General features: G+C 46.0%; 2 protein-coding genes across 2 annotated transcripts in view; both read right to left on the minus strand.

Moving 5' to 3' along the window:
* Window positions 1-16,839, minus strand: part of LOC143955493 (uncharacterized) — a 70,359-nt gene that overhangs the window by 20,140 nt on the left and 33,380 nt on the right. The window contains exons 7-10 of the mRNA XM_077465531.1: window positions 10,896-11,508; window positions 10,106-10,160; window positions 4,630-4,683; window positions 213-341 (exon numbers count right to left, since the gene is read on the minus strand). Coding sequence (XP_077321657.1) covers window positions 213-341; window positions 4,630-4,683; window positions 10,106-10,160; window positions 10,896-11,508 — 851 coding nt within the window. The remainder of the gene's footprint in view (window positions 1-212; window positions 342-4,629; window positions 4,684-10,105; window positions 10,161-10,895; window positions 11,509-16,839) is intronic.
* On the minus strand, window positions 11,586-15,136 carry LOC143955382 (uncharacterized). Its single transcript, XM_077465441.1, has 8 exons — window positions 14,998-15,136; window positions 14,070-14,203; window positions 13,662-13,796; window positions 13,450-13,573; window positions 13,236-13,333; window positions 12,924-13,146; window positions 11,770-11,844; window positions 11,586-11,620 (listed from the first exon to the last, which is right to left on the minus strand). Exons 2-8 carry the CDS (start codon window positions 14,163-14,165, stop codon window positions 11,586-11,588), a joined length of 786 nt encoding a protein of 261 aa, XP_077321567.1. The 5' UTR covers window positions 14,166-14,203; window positions 14,998-15,136.

The following is a 16,839-nucleotide window of genomic DNA, read 5'->3' on the forward strand; positions in this document are numbered from 1 at the left end:
TCAGGTCCGTGTTTTATTAATAGAGGTAAGAGTGATGTCATGTGACCTCCCAGAATCCTCCTCACCTCTCCGGTCAGGTCCGTGTTTTATTAATAGAGATGAGAGTGATGTCATGTGGCCATCCCAGAATCCTCCTCACCTCTCCGGTCAGGTCTGTGTTTTATTAATAGAGATAAGAGTGATGTCATGTGACCTCCCAGAATCCTCCTCACCTCTCCGGTCAGCAGGTAGATGATCTCCAGGGTGAGGTTTAGTATCTTCTCAGTCATGTGACTCCGGTTCTCCTCCATCCTCATTGGTGCCGTCATTTGATCTATACAGGTCTCCTTGTAGACGGATAACTTTGGGAAATGAAAGTGAGAGTTATTTGGATAGTATTGGTCACACAATAATAGGATGGGGGTAATAAGAGGGTTGTTTTGCATTTAAGTACTACTGCCCTCATTGGCACATTATTATTTTGGACTCTTCCAGCAGAGGCGGATTCTGTTCTCTTTCCTCCAATGATTACCCGGTGGTGAACTGCTCAAAAATATGAAAGGAACACTTTGAAAACACATCCGATCTGAATGGGGAAAAATCTCATGCTGGATATCTATACTGGTATGGACTGGGTAATGTGCTGGGATCTATACTGGTATGGACTGGGTAATGTGCTGGGATCTATACTGGTATGGACTGGGTAATGTGCTGGGATCTATACTGGTATGGACTGGGTAATGCGTTAGGATCTATACTGGTATGGACTGGGTAACGCGCTAGGATCTATACTGGTATGGACTGGGTAACGCGTTAGGGTCTACACTGGTATGGACTGGGTAACGCGTTAGGGTCTACACTGGTATGGACTGGGTAACGCGTTAGGGTCTACACTGGTATGGACTGGGTAACGCGTTAGGGTCTACACTGGTATGGACTGGGTAACGCGTTAGGGTCTACACTGGTATGGACTGGGTAACGCGTTAGGGTCTACACTGGTATGGACTGGGTAACGCGTTAGGGTCTACACTGGTATGGACTGGGTAACGCGTTAGGGTCTACACTGGTATGGACTGGGTAACGCGTTAGGGTCTACACTGGTATGGACTGGGTAACGCGTTAGGGTCTACACTGGTATGGACTGGGTAACGCGTTAGGGTCTACACTGGTATGGACTGGGTAATGTGTTAGGAACAAAAGGATGCCACATAATTTGATGGCAATGAAAATGATCAGCCTACAGAGGGCTGAATTCAAAGACATCCCAAAAATCTAAGTGAAAATATCATGCAGCAGACAGATGGTGTCCTGGGGTATTTCCTCCCAGATCCGGACCAGGGCATCACTGAGCTCCTGAACAGACTGAGGTGCAACCTGGCAGCATTGGATGGATCGAAAAAGAATGTCCCCGAGGTGTTCTATTGGATTTAGGTAAAACGAGAGCTTGGAGGCCATTCAACGGTATCAATTCCTTCATCCTCCAGGAACTGGCTGCATACTGTCGCTACAAGAGGCCGGGCATTGTCGTGCCACAGGAGGGACCCAGAACCCACTACACCAGTGTAGGGTCTGATAATGGGTCCAAGGATTTCATCCTGATACCTAATGGCAGTCAGGGTACCATTGTCTTGCCTGTAGAGGTCTGTGTGTCCATCCATGGATATGCCTCCCCAGACCATCACTGACCCACCACCAAGCATACTGTTCTCCACGGCTTCTCCAGACCCTTTCACGTCTGTCACATGTGCTCATGTCTCATCTATGAAAAGCACAGGGTGCCAGTGGTGGACCTGCCAATTCTGGTGCTCAATGGCAAATGCCAATCAAGCTCTAGGGTACCGGGCAGTGAGCATAGGGCCCACTAGAGGATGTCGGGCCCTCAGGCCACCCTCATGAAGTCTGTTTCTGATTGTTTGGTCAGAGACATTCCCACGGTGGCCTGCTGGAGGTCATTTTGTAGGGTTCTGGCAGGGCTCATCCGGTTCCTCCTTGCACAGAGGAGCAGATGCCGGTCCTGCTGATGGGTTTAGGACCTTCTTATGCCGCGTATACACAGACGGAAGCTTTTCATCGTATATTCCGATCGTGCGTATGCCTCATCAGACTTTTTTTTTCCTTTACGAAAATGCCGATGGACCTAGAAATAGAACATGTTTTAAATATTTCCGATGAAACCAATTCCTATCGGGAAATCCTCTCGTCTGTGTGCTGTTCCGACAGACAAAAAACGACGCATGCTCTTAAGCAAGTACGAGACGGAGGCTATTGGCTACTGGCTATTGAACTTCCTTTTCTAGTCCCGTCGTACGAGTTGTATGTCACCGCGTTCTTAACGATCGGACTTTGGTGTGATCGTGTGTAAGCAAGACAGTTTCAGCGGAACTCCGTCGGAAAAAACCTTTGGAGTTTATTCCGATGGGAAAATCGGTCGTGTGTACGCGGCATAAGGCCCTGTCGAGCTCTCCTAGAGTAACTACCTGTCTCCTGGAATCTCCTTGAAGCTCTTGAGACTGTGCTGGGAGACACAGCAAACCTTCTGGCAATGGCACGTATGGATGTGCCATCCTGAAGGAGTTGGACTGCCGGTGCAACCTCTATAGGGTCCAGGTACCACCTCATGCCACCAGTAGTGACACCAACCTCTATAGGGTCCAGGGACCACCTCATGCCACCAATAGTGACACCAACCTCTATAGGGTCAAGGTATCACCTCATGCCACCAGTAGTGACACCAACCTCTATAGGGTCCAGGTACCACCTCATGCCACCAATAGTGACACCAACCTCTATAGGGTCAAGGTATCACCTCATGCCACCAGTAGCGACACCAACCTCTATAGGGTCCAGGTACCACCTCATGCCACCAATAGTGACACCAACCTCTATAGGGTCAAGGTATCACCTCATGCCACCAGTAGTGACACCAACCTCTATAGGGACCAGGTACCACCTCATGCCACCAGTAGTGACACCAACCTCTATAGGGTCCAGGTACCACCTCATGCCACCAGTAGTGACACCAACCTCTATAGCAGGGATATGCAATTGGCGGACCTACAGCTGTTGCAAAACTACAAGTACCATCATGACTCTGACTCTGGGTGTCATGTTTGTGCCTGTCAAAGTCTTGCTATGCCTCATGGGAATTGTAGTTCTGCAACAGCTGGAGGTCCGCTAATTGCATATACCTGCTCTATAGGGTCCAGATATCACCTCATGCCACCAGTAGTGACACCAACCTCTATAGGGTCCAGGTACCACCTCATGCCACCAGTAGTGACACCAACCTCTATAGGGTCCAGGTATCACCTCATGCCACCAGTAGTAACACCAATTTCTATAGGGTCCAGGTATCACCTCATGCCACCAGTAGTGACACCAACCTCTATAGGGTCCAGGTATCACCTCATGCCACCAGTAGTGACACCAATTTCTATAGGGTCCAGGTATCCCCTCATGCCACCAGTAGTGACACCAACCTCTATAGGGTCCAGGTATCACCTCATGCCACCAGTAGTGACACCAACCTCTATAGGTTCCAGGTATCATCTCATGCCACCAGTAGTGACACTGACCCTAGCCAAATGCAAAACTAGTGAAAAACAGTCAGAAAAGACGAGTAGGGGAAAAAAATGGTGACCTCCACCTGTAAAACCATTCCTGTTTTGGAGGTTGTCTCATTGTTGGCCCATCTAGTGCACCTGTTGTTAATTTAATTAACACCAAAAGCAGCTGAAACTGATTACCAGCCCCCTCTGCTACCTACCTGACCAGATCCAAATCCCTGGAGTTTAATTGACCTGATGCTATACTCTGATTTAAAAGTGTTACTTAAATTTTTTTTTTCAGCAGTGTATATTACTTGACCAGTGAGATGGTAAGAAGGTGAAGGTTCCCTTCTTTTCCTGGCAGGAGTTCTGTAAGGAGGTTGGAACAGTCAATTCAAGGGGGAAGAACCATCATAGATCGAGAACCCCCCCTCCCTACCTTAGTATCCCCCTGAGCTCTACAACCTCAACCCTCAGAGACCTGCAGTACACCGATCCATTCACTGGCCTATAGTCCTTCAGCTAAACTACCCACTCAGAGCACTTCAACTCCACTACCCCCATAGGGGGTCCAAAAGCCCTGCAGCCTCAGTACCCCTTCAGAGGCCTTTCAGCTCCTCTACTTACCTCAGAATTTTACTCCCTCTGACACCAATGATGGAACATATTCTTCATGGCAGGCTGGGGAATGTTTTATTCCTCCTGACCAGCAATGTAAGGGGCTCTATGCTCCATACTCCTGACCCCTGCACTCCATCATTGTGTTGGATGCATATTGTAATGATTGCCCATTGGCTGCCAGTGTAGTAGTTGCCCTTTGTAGGCCATGTATGGTCAGGATGGTCATTGTCTTGTCTATTTACGGTCAGTGCTGTTTGTTTAGAGGACCATATTGCTAGAATTTATCTCCATAATGAAAGAAATGTTCCGACCCGGTAAGTGAGGGAATGTTCTGACCCTGAAGGGGTTAATCTAGGTTTCCACACTATATATGTGTGTATCATCATCTGCTGGAGATAAAAGACATCACAGTGACTATGGAGGAAGAGGACGGACATGACGGAGGGTTACTGGGTGTAAATATAAAATAAGATCTTATTACCTCTTCTGCTGCCAAGTTCCAGCAATGTCTCCTCTCTACTTCCTCCCGCCTCACCTCTCACCCGGAAATTCCTATTTATACCTGACATCACTTCCTGTCTGTACCTGACATCACTTCCTGTGTTCCATAGAGACTTCCTGTCTGGATAAAAGCGAGATCACCACCTTGTGGAGCTCAGAAGAACTACAGGACTCAAAAAACATCTCGTAGTGTGAACACAGCCTTGTGCTGTGTGTATGTACTGTATATCCTTATAGATGAGGTCATCTCCACTCCCACCAAGGGGGATAGAAATATAATACTGCCCAGTCCAAACTTTCTCAGCCACGGTTCCTCCAAAGGTTTCTAGGCTTTTGAGCAATAAACTATTTCTGTATGCAACTGGTATCTAGGATGAGCTACCGGCTCAGCTCTGAACCTAGTTTCGGACCAAACTATGGCAGTTTGAATGAACGCCAGAACATTAGCTTGTTCTAACCACTGCTCTATCGGAGCTGAAAATCAAATATAGAACTGTTTTTTCCACTGCTTTTGTATATGACAACATCCCGCTATCACTGGTTCCCAAGGAAGCACCCACAGTGTCCTTAGACACCACCGACCTTACAGGGAATCTCCACCCCTTTTAAGCAAAAAAGTGGGGACATCAGTAATATCAGGTATCTGAGGGCCCCCTTATTATTGAAGGGGGCTTCAAGATTTTGACAAGCCCCTGGCTTGCAGACCTCCACATCCCCCTGCCAGTGTTGTGGGGATGAGGCCCTTGTGCTCATCAAGATGGGGTCATTGTGGTTTTTCCCCCTTCCTCTAAACATTAGAGCTCCCCCTAGCTGCATCCTGGTAATAACATTGCTAGGAGGTCTATTCATTGAGCTGCTACATACTTCCCATCTTTATATTATTGTCTCCTGACATTTAGGCTACTTTCATCAATATGGGGTCATGGTGGTTTGCCAGGAGGGACCTCCTAAAAAGGTACCTCCCCTATTTTGAGGACATGTGGCTTGTTATGGTTCGGGGGAACACATGCTTGTCCCTCCCTGTTGAGGGCATGTGGCCTGGTACGATTCGTGGGGGGGACATGCTTGTCCTTCCCTGTTGAGGGCATGTGGCCTGGTATGGTTTGGGGGGTATGGTTTTCCCTCCCTGTTGAGGGAAGGTGACATGGTATGGTTCGGGGGTGGTTACATGCTTGTCCCTCCCTGTTGAGGGAAGATGACCTGGTTCGGGGGGGTCACATGCTTGCCCCTCCCTGTTGAGGGCATGTGGTCTGGTACAGTTCAGGGGGGGGGGGGGGCAAATGCTTGTCCCTCCCTGTTGAGGGCATGTGGCCTGATATGGTTTGGGGGGGGGCACATCCTCATCCTCCCTGTTGAGGCCATGTGGCCTGGTATGGTTGTCCCTCCCTGTTGAAGGAAGGTGACCTGGTATGGTGCGGGGGTGGTCACACGCTTGTTCCTCCTTGTTGAGGGAAGGTGACCTGGTTCGGGAGGTCACATGCTTGTTGTCCCTCTCTGTTGAGGGCATGTGACCTGATATGGTTTGGGGAGGGGGGCATGCTTGTCCCTCTCTAATATGCACAGATCGTCATATGGAAACTTACGACTCGGTGCTTCCCAAAGACGTAATTTGGTCTAAGAGCTCACACTCCCCATCTAATTCTTCACTCCCCACTTGCCTTATTTGTTGGTCCCATAGAAATCCAAGATGGCGGCGTGTTCTATTTGTAGGGACGCACGTCTCGCAAGGGCTGGCAATCTGTGCATATTCGGGACACTAATATAACACTCAGGGCCATCTTTAACCAGTTCCCGACCGGCACACGCCAATGTACGTCGGCAGAATGGCATGGGCAAGCATATTGGCGTACAGGTACGTCCAATCTTCAATGCCGCCCTGCGCGCGTGCCGGTCGGGACCTCCGTGAGTTCGGTCGCGGGTCCTGCAGATTTGATCGCCGTGGGCATACCCGCGATCGTCTCACGGGGCGGCTGAATGGAGGAAATGCCGTGTAAACAGCATTTCCCCATTCTGCCTAGCAACTAGTGACGCTGATCTCTGCTCCATGTGATTTGAGCAGAGATCAGTGTTCACTAAATAAAAGCCCAGCCCCCACACAGTTAGTAACACACCCCTAGGAACACTTAACCCCTGCAATGCCAGTGTCATTTATACAGGAATCACTGCATTTATATAGCAGTGATTACTGTATAAATGACAATGGTCCCAAAAATGTGTCAAAAATGTCCGATGTGTCCGCCACAATGTCGCAGTCAAAATAAAAAAAATCGCTGATCGCCGCCATTTCTAGTAAAAAAAAAAATAATAAAAAATTATTAATAAAAATGCCATAAAACTATCCCTATTTTGTAAACGCTATAACTTTTGCGCAAACCAATCAAAAGTCACATATTGCGATTTTTTTTACCAAAAATATGTAGAAGAATACGTATCGGCCTAAACTGAGGAAAAACATTTTTTTTTATATATTTTTGGGGGATATCTATTATGAAAAAAAAAATAATGCGTTTTTTTCAAAATTGTCGCTCTATTTTTGTTTATAGCGCAAAAAATAAAAACTGCAGAGGTGATCAAATACCACCAAAAGAAAGCTCTATTTGTGGGAAAAAAAGGACGTCAATTTTGTTTGGGAGCCACGTCGCACGACCGCGCAATTGTCAGTTAAAGCGACGCAGTGCCGAATGGCAAAAAGTGGTCTGGTCTTTGACCAGCAAAATGGTCCGGTCTGTAAGTGGTTAATATTGATTGGACCCTGGGCAAAAATTTTCTTGGGCCCCCCCCTCCACCTGCTCTGAGACATAAAATAAATAGCAGCTAGACTTAAAATCAGTTTACTGTATCAGATCAGGCAGCAATTGCAATTGGTTGTCAGCTGTTACAGCATATCACTACTGCTTACTGACTGGTTGCTAGAGGTTACAGAAAATGATTTCTGCTTGCAATTGGTTGATAGAGATTACTGTACAGTAATTCTACTCACTGATTGGTTGCTAGAGGTTATAGCACATCATCGCTTCACTGCAGGGGGGCATGATATAAATATGAGTGCCGACTTTATTTACATGTCAATGCCACTGGCCGCAGCTGTTTACTTACAAATTCCGGCGCTATTTACATACGAATGACGGTTATTTACATGTAAACACAGGGTCTGCAGGTGAGTCACCTGTACACAACAATAGGGCAGAGCTGGGCAGCATTAGTACCAGCACATCACACTGTGAGATATCGGGACACAGCATGGGACAAAAACTTCAAGGGACAAGGGAATTTAAACGTGGATAGTTGGCAAGTATGAGACAGCTGCTTTGGGCCCCACAACAATGACAGGGCCCAGGGCAGCTGCCCCTTTTGCCCTGCCTTAAAGACGGCCCTGATAACACGCCTGCTTCTGCACATAGGAGTGACCTGACACATGACATATATAAAAGGTTACACGTATGTATGAATATGAATACGTGTCTGATGAATAAAAGAATGTGACTTTCTGCTTTATGGCCCCGCTCCCCCCTGGTGGGGGAGGGCCTTATGTTTCGTATACAGTGTAGTAGTATGCTAAATAAACTAGGCTTCAGATGTTGTTGGTCTTGCCTCTGAAGAAGAGGGTATAAAAAAAAAAAACGTACAAACTACATGGGACGAAAAAGTCTCACACATGCGGCATCGCCATACTCAGCAGAATATATTTTGGGGTGCAATTTGTGGTATGCATATGCTGCGTGAGAGAAATAACCTGTTAATAAGACAATTTTGTGAAAAGAAAAAAATAATAATAATTTTGCAAAGAATTGTGGGAAAAAAAAATTACAACTGCAAAAAAACTCACCATGCCGCTTACTAAATACCTTGGACTGTCTACTTTCCAAAAAGGGGGTCATTACAACTGCAAAAAAACTCACCATGCCTCTTACTAAATACCTTGGACTGTCTACTTTCCAAAAAGGGGGTCATTACAACTGCAAAAAAACTCACCATGCCTCTTACTAAATACCTTGGACTGTCTACTTTCCAAAAAAGGGGTCATTACAACTGCCAAAAAACCTCACCATGCCTCTTACTAAATACCTTGGACTGTCTGCTTTCCAAAAAGGGGGTCATTACAACTGCAAAAAAACTCACCATGCCTCTTACTAAATACCTTGGACTGTCTACTTTCCAAAAAGGGGGTCATTACAACTGCAAAAAACCTCGCCATGCCTCTTACTAAATACATTGGACTGTCTACTTTCCAAAAAGGGGTCATTACAACTGCAAAAAACCTTGCCATGCCTCTTACTAAATACCTTGGACTGTCTACTTTCCAAAAAAGGGGTCATTACAACTGCAAAAAACCTTGCCATGCCTCTTACAAAATACATTGGACTGTCTACTTTCCAAAAAAGGGGTCATTACAACTGCAAAAAAACCTTACCGTGCCTCTTACTAAATACCTTGGACTGTCTACTTTCCAAAAAGGGGGTCATTTGTACTTTCTTGGCTTGTTAGTGTCTCAAGAAATGAGATTGGCCCGTCAGTACATCAGGTGTGATTGGCACCATAGATTGTGGACTCTATAACCTTCACAAAGACCAAATAATATCCACCGATTTGGGTTATTTTTACATAACAATTACAATTTTGTAAAAATTTGACCAAAATTTATGAAGAAAAAGGACAAATTTGCTAAATTTGATAAAAGATGAAGAAAAATAAAATTTTTTTTTTTTTTACAAAATTTGGGGTCTTTTTTTTATTCATAGCACAAAAAATAAAAAATCCAGGGGTGATCAAATACCACCAAAAGAAAGCTCTATGTGCGTGAAAACAAAGGACAAAGATTTCATACGAATACAGTGTTGCATGACTGAGTAATTGTCATTCAAAATTTGAGAGCACCGAAAACTGAAAATTGGCCTGGTTAGGAAGGGGGGTTTAGGTGCCCGGTGGGCAAGAGGTTAAGGAGGACAGGGCTACCTCCAGGCCCACCTGCCCCTTATCTATCCATTAGAATGCATGTTGCTCCCACCGTGGAGACGCTCATAAACGTGTGCCAACTAAACCCCTGTTGGACAGGTTAATTCGGTTGGTAAGCAGACTGGATGGTGAGTTGAGCTGGAAAGACATCTTCTTACACCCAGGCAAGCAGGCAGAAGGTGGTCGACGGCCATCTTGGTACACCCTGCACTGCTCTGGGCAAACTGAATATATACTGTATATATACCGTAATAAACTATTTCACTCTGTCGCGGTGAAATGGTCTAATTGAAGACTTGCCTTTTTCAAAATAGCCTATTTCAGTATAAAATCAGTTTCCCGCTGAGCAGTGCAGGGTGTACCAAGATGGCCGTCACCACCTTCTGCCTGCTTGCCTGGATGTAAGAAGAAGTCCGCTGCTGGCTTCGTGTTCTGTCAGAAAGGAAACCTATTGAAACGCATGGCGGCCATGAGCAATAAGCAAATTTTGTTTGCGACGTCACTTCCGTTGCATTTTCTGATGCGTAGTGGTATTCTGATAGAACACATAAATTCTGGCTGTTATTTAAGAAATACAGTGATTTTCAGTGACCGTCATCTCCCTCTAGTGGCCATATTGAGGAATAGTTCCTGAAACGCCTCCATCATTAAAAAAAGAAAAAAAAAAAAGAGTAATACAGCATTATGACCACTAGATGGAGCCAATGATCATAGGATGTCATTCTATGAAATAAAACATGACCAACATTCATCAGGGTTCAGTGAATGCGTGTCACATTTATTTATCTATTTTTTTTTTTTTAAAAAGAAGACCTGTAAGTGTTTGTGAAATCTTCCACCACAAAATGTATTTGGCCAGTGAGAAGTAATGACTCCATTTTTATTTTAAAAGGCTTAGAGGACTGCTTTTTAAGTGGTGGGGTTAACGCGTTTCGTCCTGAAAGACGACTTGAGAAAACAGACCACTTGCAAGAGTTTACACCACAAAATGTACTCAACCAATGAGAGGTAATGACTCCATTTTTATTTTTCTCCTGCTATCAATGGCCGACACGGTACAACACTTCATCCATGTCTTTGGTGATCTCTGATCTCCTTATCAACTGTTTCTTCCATGATGAAGATCAGCCATGGAGTATATCTGAGGTGTATATCAGGGTGTGCTTCTTCCCCACATGTCCAGCAACATTCATATACAAGACATTTCCCGCACTCACTAATACACCTCAAGGGTTGTGTGGGACCCCCCGATGTACAGAAAGACAGGACTTCAGTGAGGAACAATTCCCTCACTCAGGACAGGGAAGTGGCTTCTCACCCGAGTGCAATCCCCGATGTCTATCAAGATGGGACTTCCTTGAAAAACATCTCCCGCACTCAGGACAGGAATACGGCTTATTCCCAGTGTGAGTGCTCTGATGTCTGTAAAGATGCGACTTCCTTGCGAAACATTTCCCGCACTCAGGGCAAGAATGCAGCTTTTCCCCCGTGTGAGAACTTTGATGGCTGACAAGCTGTGATTTTTTTACAAAACACTTCCCGCACTCGGGGCAGGAATACGGCTTTTCCCCCGTGTGAGACCTCTGATGTATGACAAGTTCTGATTTCTGTACAAAACATTTCCCGCACTCAGAACAGGAATGCGGCCTCTCCCCCTTGTGATATCTCAGGTGTGTGGAAAGCTGGGACTTTGTTAAACAAACTTTCCCACACTCAGAGCAGGAATACGGCTTCTCATCTGTGTGAGATCTTTTATGCACATTCAGTCTGGATTTAAAATTGAAACATTTCCCGCACTCAGGACAGGAATGTGGCTTCTCACCTGTGTGAGAACTTTTATGTTCATAAAGACTGGATTTAAATCTGAAACACTTCCCACACTCAGGGCAGGAATACGGTTTCTCACCTGTGTGAGATCTTTTATGCTCGTTAAGTTTGGATTTAAAAAGGAAACATTTCCCGCACTCAGTACAGGAAAACCTCTTATTTGTTGGAAGGACAGCACCATCCCTTACAGTCTGAGGTTTCTCAGCATAAAAGAAATACGATGGCCCGGCACCGTCCCGCACAGTCTGAGGTTTCTCGGGATAAGAGGAATACGATGGTCCGGCACCGTCCCGCACAGTCTGAGGTTCCTCAGGATAAGAGGAATACGATGGTCCGGCACCGTCCCGCACAGTCTGAAGTTCTTCAGGATAAAAGGAATACGATGGTCCGGCACCGTCCCGCACAGTCTGAAGTTCTTCAGGATAAAAGGAATACGATGGTCCGGCACCGTCCCGCACAGTCTGAGGTTCCTCGGGATAAGAGGAATACGATGGTCCGGCACCGTCCCGCACAGTCTGAGGTTCCTCGGGATAAGAGGAATACGATGGTCCGGCACCGTCCCGCACAGTCTGAGGTTCCTCAGGATAAGAGGAATACGATGGTCCGGCACCGTCCCGCACAGTCTGAGGTTCCTCAGGATAAGAGGAATACGATGGTCCGGCACCGTCCCGCACAGTCTGAGGTTCCTCGGGATAAGAGGAATACGATGGTCCGGCACCGTCCCGCACAGTCTGAGGTTCCTCAGGATAAGAGGAATACGATGGTCCGGCACCGTCCCGCACAGTCTGAGGTTCCTCGGGATAAGAGGAATACGATGGTCCGGCACCGTCCCGCACAGTCTGAGGTTCCTCAGGATAAGAGGAATACGATGGTCCATCTACACTGTGTGGTGCCGGATGGACATTTGAGGTAGTCGGGTTTTCTCCTGGACTATACTGTGTGATGTCCTCATCTTCTACTTTACAGTCTGGAGACAAAGTGAGACAATCCTCTGAGGTTTTCCTCATCTCCCGTCCATCTACTAAAATAGAAATACAAAGATTATTACTAGACATCAGCTGATTGGTTCCCCTAAACCAGGACTCCGCCCACATCAGGCAGCTTTGTCTCTGAGGATCTTACAATTCCCCCCTCAAGGTAACTAGTAAATGGGTCCTCTGATCTCCTACCAGATCATTTCTTTATTCATGGACCTTAGTCAGAATTTTTTTCTGTATTTAGTGTTAATGACCCACCTGTGCTGATCTCTGTAGGAGTGTCCTCCTCTATAAATGTCCCCGTTATTCCATCCTCCACCATAGACTGCTGATCATCCCTCACATACGTCTCTTCTTCTTCTTCTTCTGATTTAACTTCAACTTTTATATCTATCAGATCTTCACCCTAAACCAATAAATTATAAAAAAAAAAAAAAAAAAAGATCTTCTATCATATACTGTAAATAAAATACACAGATTGTCTCCATGAGTTCATGTTCTAGATGTTCTGACCTACCAACCTTGTAACAGTGGGGGATGGTGTGATCTTCCTGTGTGGAATCCCGGAAATACAAAGGACGGGGACATCTCTCTGGTGGGTTTCTGTTACTGGATGACTCCAACATGGTGTCCTCGTACAGTTCTTTGTGTCCTCCTGGAATGTCCAACACACCATCCACATCATCCTCCTCTTTTATCTCTTCTTTAACCACAACTTTAGAATCTCTCAGGTTTCCACTCTAAATATATAATAAAAATGACATCAGTGGTAACAATGCAGATAATGTACAGATCCTAATGATACTATCAGTGATTGTTCCTCATCTACCTGATGATGGTGGGGGATGGTGTGACCTTCCTGTGTGGAATCCCGGGAATACAGAGGACGGGGACATCTCTCTGGTGGGTTCCCATTACTGGATCCATCTGTAGGAAACACACACACTGACTGAATACATTGTTTCTATGTGTTTATCAGATGATGGGGGATCTAGGTGGAGCCTCCGTACTGCTCTCTCCTTTACAATAAAGTCTCCTCTTACCCGGTGATGTGAGGGGCGGCTGATTGTCCATCATGACGTCCTTGTAGAGATCCTTGTGTCCTTCTAAATACTCCCACTCCTCCATGGAGAAATAGACAGTGACATCCTGACACCTTATAGGAACCTGACACACACAATGATACAGTCACCATCCAGACACATCCCTTGTCTGTTACTGGATAATGTCCCACAATTCCCAGAATCCTCCTCACCTCTCCTGTCAGCAGCTCCATCATCTTCTTGGTGACTTCTAGAATCTTCTCCATGTTGTGTCTCTCAGGTTTTAGGGAGTCACATGGAGGCACTGTGATGGTCATATGATCACCTGACTTCACAAGAGGAAATCTCTGTATTGGAGAACCAATAGGAACATCATGTTAGAATCCCAGAATCCTCCTCACCTCTCCGGTCAGGTCTGTGTTTTATTAATAGAGATAAGAGTGATGTCATGTGACCTCCCAGAATCCTCCTCACCTCTCCGGTCAGGTCTGTGTTTTATTAATAGAGATAAGAGTGATGTCATGTGACCTCCCAGAATCCTCCTCACCTCTCCGGTCAGGTCTGTGTTTTATTAATAGAGATAAGAGTGATGTCATGTGACCTCCCAGAATCCTCCTCACCTCTCCGGTCAGCAGGTAGATGATCTCCAGGGTGAGGTTTAGAATCCTCTCAGTCATGTGACTCCGGTTCTCCTTCATCCTCATTGGTGCCGTCATTTGATCTATACAGATCTCCTTGTAGACGGATAACTTTTCTAAATGAAAGTAAGAATTATTTGGATGGTATTGGTTACACAATAATAGGATATTGAGAGGGTTGTGGTGGTAATAAAAGGGTTGTTTTATATTTAAGGACTACTGCCCCTATGGGAACACATTTGGTTTGGACTTTTTAATATTATTACATTTTCAAGATCTCGGGACCCTCTTGACTTGCTGGATCATAAATTGTCTTTTCTCTGTTGAGTTTGTTATATTTCTGAACTGGTTTTGATTAGTTTTCGATCTACAGATAAGGAATGATAAATACGATCCTTCTTCTGTCTTCTTGCTTTGCCCCTTAAAAGCCCTCAGTATTTTCCTGCCTCTGACCCCAATAATGGAATGTATTCTTCATGGTAGGCTAGGGAAGGTTTTCTTCCTCCTGACCAGCAACGTAAGGGGCTCTATGGTCCATACTCCCGACCCCTGCACTCCATCATTGTGTTGGCTGCATATTGTAATGATTGCACATTGGCTGCCTGTGTGGTGTAATAATTGCCCTTTGTAGGTCATGTATGGTCAGGATGGTCATTGTCTTGTCTATTTATTGTCAGTGCTGTTTGTTTAGAGGAACATATCACTAGAATTTATCGCCAAAATGAACAGAACGTTCCGGCCCGGTAAGTGAGGGAATGTTCTGCCCCTGAAGGGGTTAATCTAGGTTCCCACACTATATATGTGTGTATCATCATCTGCTGGAGATGAAAGACGTCACGGTGACTATGGAGGAAGAGGACGGACATGACGGGGGGTTACTGGGTGTAAATAGAAAATAAGATCTTATTACCTCCTCTACTGCCAGTTCCAGCAATGTCTCCTCTCTACTTTGTGCCACATGGAACTTCCTGTCTTTATTTCTGATGACTTCCTGTCTGTAGCTGACATCACTTCCTGTCTATAGCTGATGTCACTTCCTGTCATCCATAGAGTAGATCTTACTTCTGGGTAGAAGTAAGATCACCACCTTGTGGAGCTCAGAGGAACTGCAGTCAAGAGAAGTGTCTCGTAGATGTGAACAGTCTTATGCTGTGTGTGTGTGTATGTATTGTATATCCTTATAGATGGGGTCATCTCCACTCCCACCAAGGAGGGTAGAAATATATTCCTGCCTAGTGCAGCCTTTCTCAGCCAGGGTTCCTTCAAAGGTTTGTAGCAATGAAGAATTTAAATCTCTCAGTGGCAACTCGTATTTAGGGATGAGCTGCTGGTTCAGTCTGTACCTAGTTTGAGACCAAACGTTGCTTCTTTGGATGTTTGGAAGTAACGCCAGAACGTTAGCCTTTTCGGACCCCTGATTAACGGGATCCAATGAGGTCCATCACCTTCAGACTCTAGCAAAAAACGAGGCCCAATGTGATGACCCCATCACGTCGCACATGTAGTGCACTACTCCCTTGGGAGCTGCTAGTGTAGTTCATTACAGTACGGCTGGTTTCAACCCCCGCTTCTTCCACCCCACTGTAGTCATCACCGACACAGTTCAACCGTTGAAACAATAAACTTTTATTCCAGATGCTGTTTTGTGTGGGTAGTGCAGAAAAGTATAAGTTGCCTCCTTGATTGTGTTGCATGAGTAGATAGACCCTTTCCCTTTAACGAACTGGCCAATGCCCCTCTGAAAGACATCTGATACAGGCCTCACCTGCCTCTCGCCTGCTGCGATTTCTTCCCAGGCCAGCTCAGGAAAGTCCAGGCAAGTTCGGTCTACTCAAGTTGGTTAGGAGCTACTTCCAGCTTCTTGAATGGTGAACCTTCCAGCTCTGGGGTCTCTGAACCCCCAGGCTTTCCAGTTGAGTTCCTTGGCTTTCCAGCTCTGGGGTCTCTGAACCCCCAGGCTTTCCAGTTGAGTTCCTTGGCTTTCCAGCTCTGGGGTCTCTGAACCCCCAGGCTTTCCAGTTGAGTTCCTTGGCTTTCCAGCTCTGGGGTCTCTGAACCCCCAGGCTTTCCAGTTGAGTTCCTTGGCTTTCCAGCTCTGGGGTCTCTGCACCCCTCAAGCCTGCCAGCCCTGCTCCTGTGGGTTACATTTTTCAGCCTTTCTGGATCTTCTCTAGTCCGATCTCCCCCAGGAAGCATGTGACCTCAGTATATACGTCTGTCCCACCCCTGTCCATACAAATTAATGATTGGGCCAGAGCCATATACACTGCCTGCTCTTCAGTCCCTGCCCTGCCTTCCTTCCTTCCAGAACTTTATCCTGGACAAGCACGGGAGGTCTTCCAGACTAAAGAACAGGTGGTCACACCCCCCTCTATTCTCCTGCTCCTCCCAAACCCAGATCAAACCCACCAGGCCTAAACAAGAAACAGTAAGGCACTGGTAATTCCTCCTACCATTAACCTGTTAGCACCCACCTAAAGGTGGTGGGCACTACACACATATTACGCACGCTCAGCAAAAAGCTCAAAGGAGAAAGTGTATGTGACACCGATCCCAACCACTGTAACCCGCAAGCGGAAGGAAGTGCTAGATCTCTAAATGAGCTTGGGGACACCAAACCCCACCCCCCCCAAAACAAAACGTTGCTGCGGTCATCTTCCCAATAGAACCACTTCAACCCAACGACGTACGGGTACGTCCTATGAGATGGAAGTGGTTAAAATGAAATTAAAAATAAGAAACTAGTGAAGCT

The sequence above is a fragment of the Lithobates pipiens genome, unplaced genomic scaffold (assembly GCF_037356315.1).
Source record: "Lithobates pipiens isolate NorthernLeopardFrog02 unplaced genomic scaffold, aLitPip1_a1.2 Scaffold_35, whole genome shotgun sequence".
Taxonomy (NCBI): Eukaryota; Metazoa; Chordata; class Amphibia; order Anura; family Ranidae; genus Lithobates; species Lithobates pipiens.

What these genes read in the sequence shown, in the direction of transcription:
- LOC143955382 (XM_077465441.1), bottom strand. Translation starts at nt 14,165, where the DNA reads ATGACGGCACCAATGAGGATGAAGGAGAACCGGAGTCACATGACTGAG. An exon ending in TCTACCTGCTGACCGGAGAG is followed by an intron (nt 13,797 to 14,069) that starts GTGAGGAGGATT and finishes TCTCCAATACAG; the next exon opens with AGATTTCCTCTTGTGAAGTC. An exon ending in GCCGCCCCTCACATCACCGG is followed by an intron (nt 13,334 to 13,449) that starts GTAAGAGGAGAC and finishes TGTTTCCTACAG; the next exon opens with ATGGATCCAGTAATGGGAAC.